Source organism: Urtica dioica, chromosome 10, assembly GCF_054948205.1.
Source record: "Urtica dioica subsp. dioica isolate 48M chromosome 10, U.dioica_male_clone48M_v1_H2, whole genome shotgun sequence".
Classification (NCBI taxonomy): domain Eukaryota; kingdom Viridiplantae; phylum Streptophyta; class Magnoliopsida; order Rosales; family Urticaceae; genus Urtica; species Urtica dioica.
In genome coordinates, this window is record NC_142765.1 from 6,284,651 (window position 1) to 6,288,374 (window position 3,724).

Genomic DNA, 3,724 nt, shown 5'->3' on the forward strand with positions numbered 1-3,724 from the left:
ATGGTGGTTGATTTTCCCTGCTCTGATACAATGTTGAAGTTTAGAGAGAGAGAGAGAGAGTCGAATCTAGAGAGAAGATAAAGAAAGAGAGAATCAGAAAAGAGAGAGTGTTCCGAGACTTTGAATATTTCTTCTTATTGATATGAATTTTGTATCACCTATTTATACATATGGTGGATACAAGTGAGAGTGTAATAAATACATGTAATAACTACTTCTAGGAAATAGAGGAAAAATAAATATACACAGAGAACAAGTCATAGGAAATATCATGAGAAATAAATGCGACAGTTTCCCATGTGGAATGAGTTCCAAGGGGTGAGGACTCCAGAGGCAAGCTTGTCAGGAGGAAAGCACGCTAGTCAAGAGCAAGGACGAGCTGACGAGCTGGCGAGATGATGCGGGAGGGCGAACTAGCGAACTGATGCGGAAGGGCGAACTGGCGAACTGACGAGCTGACGCGAAAGGGCGAGCTGTCGAGCTGACGCGGGAGGGCGAACTGACGAGCTCGATTTCAACAAGAGGCAAACACCGACTTCTACAACTAATTAAATTCTGGCACTGTGATAACATATAATTATGTTGATATTCAATTTATTGACAGATTTGTGACTCATTTAAACATGTCATTAAGAATGTAGTTGGTGATGAAAATGCAGAGTATTCAATGGGCGGTCAGATTTCTGGAGCCGGAGACATCTATAGATATGGAATATGGAATCCTCTTACTAGAGATGTTCACAGGAAAACGACCCACTGATGAGATGTTCATAGACAATTTCAATCTTCACAGCTTTGTTAAGAAGTCAATGTCTGAAAGACTTCCAGAGATAGTGGACTCGACTTTACTTGTCAGAGCAGATCAATTTGAAGAAAGAAGTGTTGTGATTAGAGAAGAGAGACACGAACGCAACAATTCCAGCGCGTCAGAGATACGCTACGTGGAGATCTGTTTCTGGAACTGCTTGAACTCAATTCTTAACATTGGAGTTCCATGTTCAGAAGAGAGGCCGAGTGAAATGATGTGTATCAATGATGTTGTCAAGGAGCTACAACTTATCAGAACCACGTACGCTAGAAACTGAGCTAGGTAAATCATGAAGTTTTTACCTATGCTATTTATGCTTCATAGTAAAGTGAATGTATGTGTTGTTGTTTTTTTGGTGTTATGGGAAAATAATCTCTAATCATGGGTTTAGCTGATAATTTATCACAAAATAAAAGCATGAAAATATCTCAGTTTATAAACAATTACTAAGGATTTAGATTTTTCCAAGGGATATAGACTAGTCATCTCTAAAAAAAAATCGTTTTCTTGTTTCTATTGACTGCTAGGTTTGATAAAATGATTATCGAGCAAAAAAGAGGTTTGATAAAATAATTTATTTTCGGGCAGGTGTTGTGGATGTCGTGAAGTCGGCTGATTGAGATAATAAGTTGGTTTTGGAGAGATTGGAGATTAAATGTCGTGTCCAATTTGCATTTTGTTGCCGTTATTCGACTCTATTTCCGTTCCGATGAACAATTTTAGAAAATGTAACTATTTTTGGTCGTCTGGGAACACAAACTGGATTGCTCATAAATCTTTTGGGCGTTACCGTCGAAAGTTTCCGGATTTTGTATCATCGGGGGTGCTCCACCCCTTGTGTTCGTACCCATTGATGGGTTCGGAGAGGTTTTACCGAGGCCTATTTCACAAAGAAAAATGTAGTTGAAAATACTTTTCTATATTTTGCTGTTTTTTTATGATAAAGAAAATGGCTTTTACGTGCTTGTTACTTTGAGCTATTTTTCATTAGCAAAATGTACTCGATAATCTCCAGTCTTTGGGTTCGACATATATTTTTTAATCTCGGCAGGTAGTTGAAAGTTGCAACTAAAATGAAAAAAAAAAAAAAATTTAAGCCCCATCAAAATAATGTTATTACTGTTGTCACTGGAAATTGAACAGCGATTTAAGACTTCGGGCGGTTCGACTTAAGGTCGGACCAAGTGACCATGCCCGAGCTAGGTTTGTAGAACTCGAAAGTCAAGAGTGTGCTCTTGCAATTGCAAGTCCAGTTTTTCTGCTGATAAAAGGTTGTTCTTAGCCATTACCTTGAAAAGTCATTTTCAGAGGAGACAGCATTATGCCATTGTTCTTAAGATCAAAAAGATATTTGTTGTTACGTTGTTTTGTTGGCTTTATTTTTTAGTGCAAGTGGTATGGAAAGATGTCGGTTGTTTTGTTTCCACTTCTGGTTTGACATCTTTCCTCGTGTGTACAGACAGTATTTCAGGCAAGTTTCCAGTTTCGTCAGTTTGCTTCGTTGGTGTCCTCTTGCTAAGTTATTGCCTCGCTGCTGTCTTCATTACAAGATATCTGCCTCGCTGGAGCTTTCATTGCAAGATATCCTTCGCTGCTATCTTCATTGCACGAATATTCACTTTGATGGAGTCTTTACTTTGTGATATTCCCTTGAGGCCGGGTAAGGAAACCCGAGATATCTTCCAGGATTGTCCAGCTGCTATAAAAGCCATGCGCTCTCCCTTAGCAGCTTTGACACTTTTGATCAAACACTCAGAGCTCTTAGACGTGCAAGACCGGCGGACTGGGAGGCTGTGTGTTTTGGTTTCAAGTGGTGTATTCTCTCAAACACTATTCCACAGATTGGGTGTATGTGAGAGTTGGGTTCTTGTGCTTTTCGTGATTGAAGGTTCACGTATCACTGAAGACTGAAGGTCATCCGAGCCAGGAGGTTGCTCGAAGAGTGGAATTGAGACGGAGCTCAAATTCAGGGGGAGTCCCTGTCTAGGTGATCACTGGTAGTAATAGTCTCTAGGTTTTATTGATTTGTTGATTGTAATCAGATATAACCTTGTGTGTACTATGGACTACAAGATATTGAAAATCCTTTCCACTGGCAGCGTGCCCCCAGATGTAGGTGTGTTTCACCGAACTGGGTAACCATATCGTGTGTACTTTGTTTACTGCACTTTTGTTGTTTATCCATATCTGTGTTCAAGCAAGTTGTCGAACACATTGTCAACACATTGTGTGCGACATCTTGCCTTTGCAACTAATCAGAATTTCAATTGGTATCAGAGCAGGCACCTTGATCTCTTAGGTGGTTTCCTGTATTTTCTTTCTGATTGCCTATTATGGATAGTTCCCGAGAAGGAGGTTCTGTCAATCGCCCTCCAGTACTCGACGGAACCAACTATGGATATTGGAAGGCACGCATGACCGCTTTCTTGAAGTCCCTTGATAGCCGAACATGGAAAGCTGTGATACATGGGTGGGAAGCTCCTATGACTACTGATGACAAAGGAGCCCGTACTAGCACAAAGCCCGAAAAGGACTGGACCCCCACTGAAGATGAGGCGGCCCTTGGTAACTCCCGTGCTCTCAATGCTATATTTAACGGTGTCGATAAAGATGTTTTCAGGTTGATAAATACTTGCACTACTGCCATAGAGGCCTGGGAAATCCTCGTTGTTGCCTATGAGGGAACTATAAAGGTCCGTGAACAAAAACTTCAGTACCTCACAACCAATTTTGAAGCCCTCACGATGCTCGAGGATGAAACAGTCGCTGAGTTCAACGTTCGCATTCGTGATCTCGCCAATGAATCATATTCTCTCGGGAAACCAATGACAGATGAAGATCTTGTTCGAAAAACCCTGAGAGCTTTGAGCTCTAGGTTCAAAATGAAAATCACGGCCATTGAGGAAGTTCATGACC

At 40.9% G+C, this 3,724-nt stretch overlaps 1 protein-coding gene across 1 annotated transcript; it reads left to right on the top strand.

Annotated features, from left to right (window-relative positions):
• The first annotated feature begins 653 nt into the window (after positions 1-653).
• Positions 654-1,085, top strand: LOC149383273 (putative LRR receptor-like serine/threonine-protein kinase At3g47570). Its single transcript, XM_089627733.1, has one exon. It carries the CDS (start codon positions 654-656, stop codon positions 1,083-1,085), a length of 432 nt encoding a protein of 143 aa, XP_089483859.1.
• The last annotated feature ends 2,639 nt before the right edge of the window (positions 1,086-3,724 follow it).

Bases quoted from the DNA above. Each gene is read 5' to 3' on its own strand.
- LOC149383273 (XM_089627733.1), top strand. From the start codon at position 654: ATGCAGAGTATTCAATGGGCGGTCAGATTTCTGGAGCCGGAGACATCT.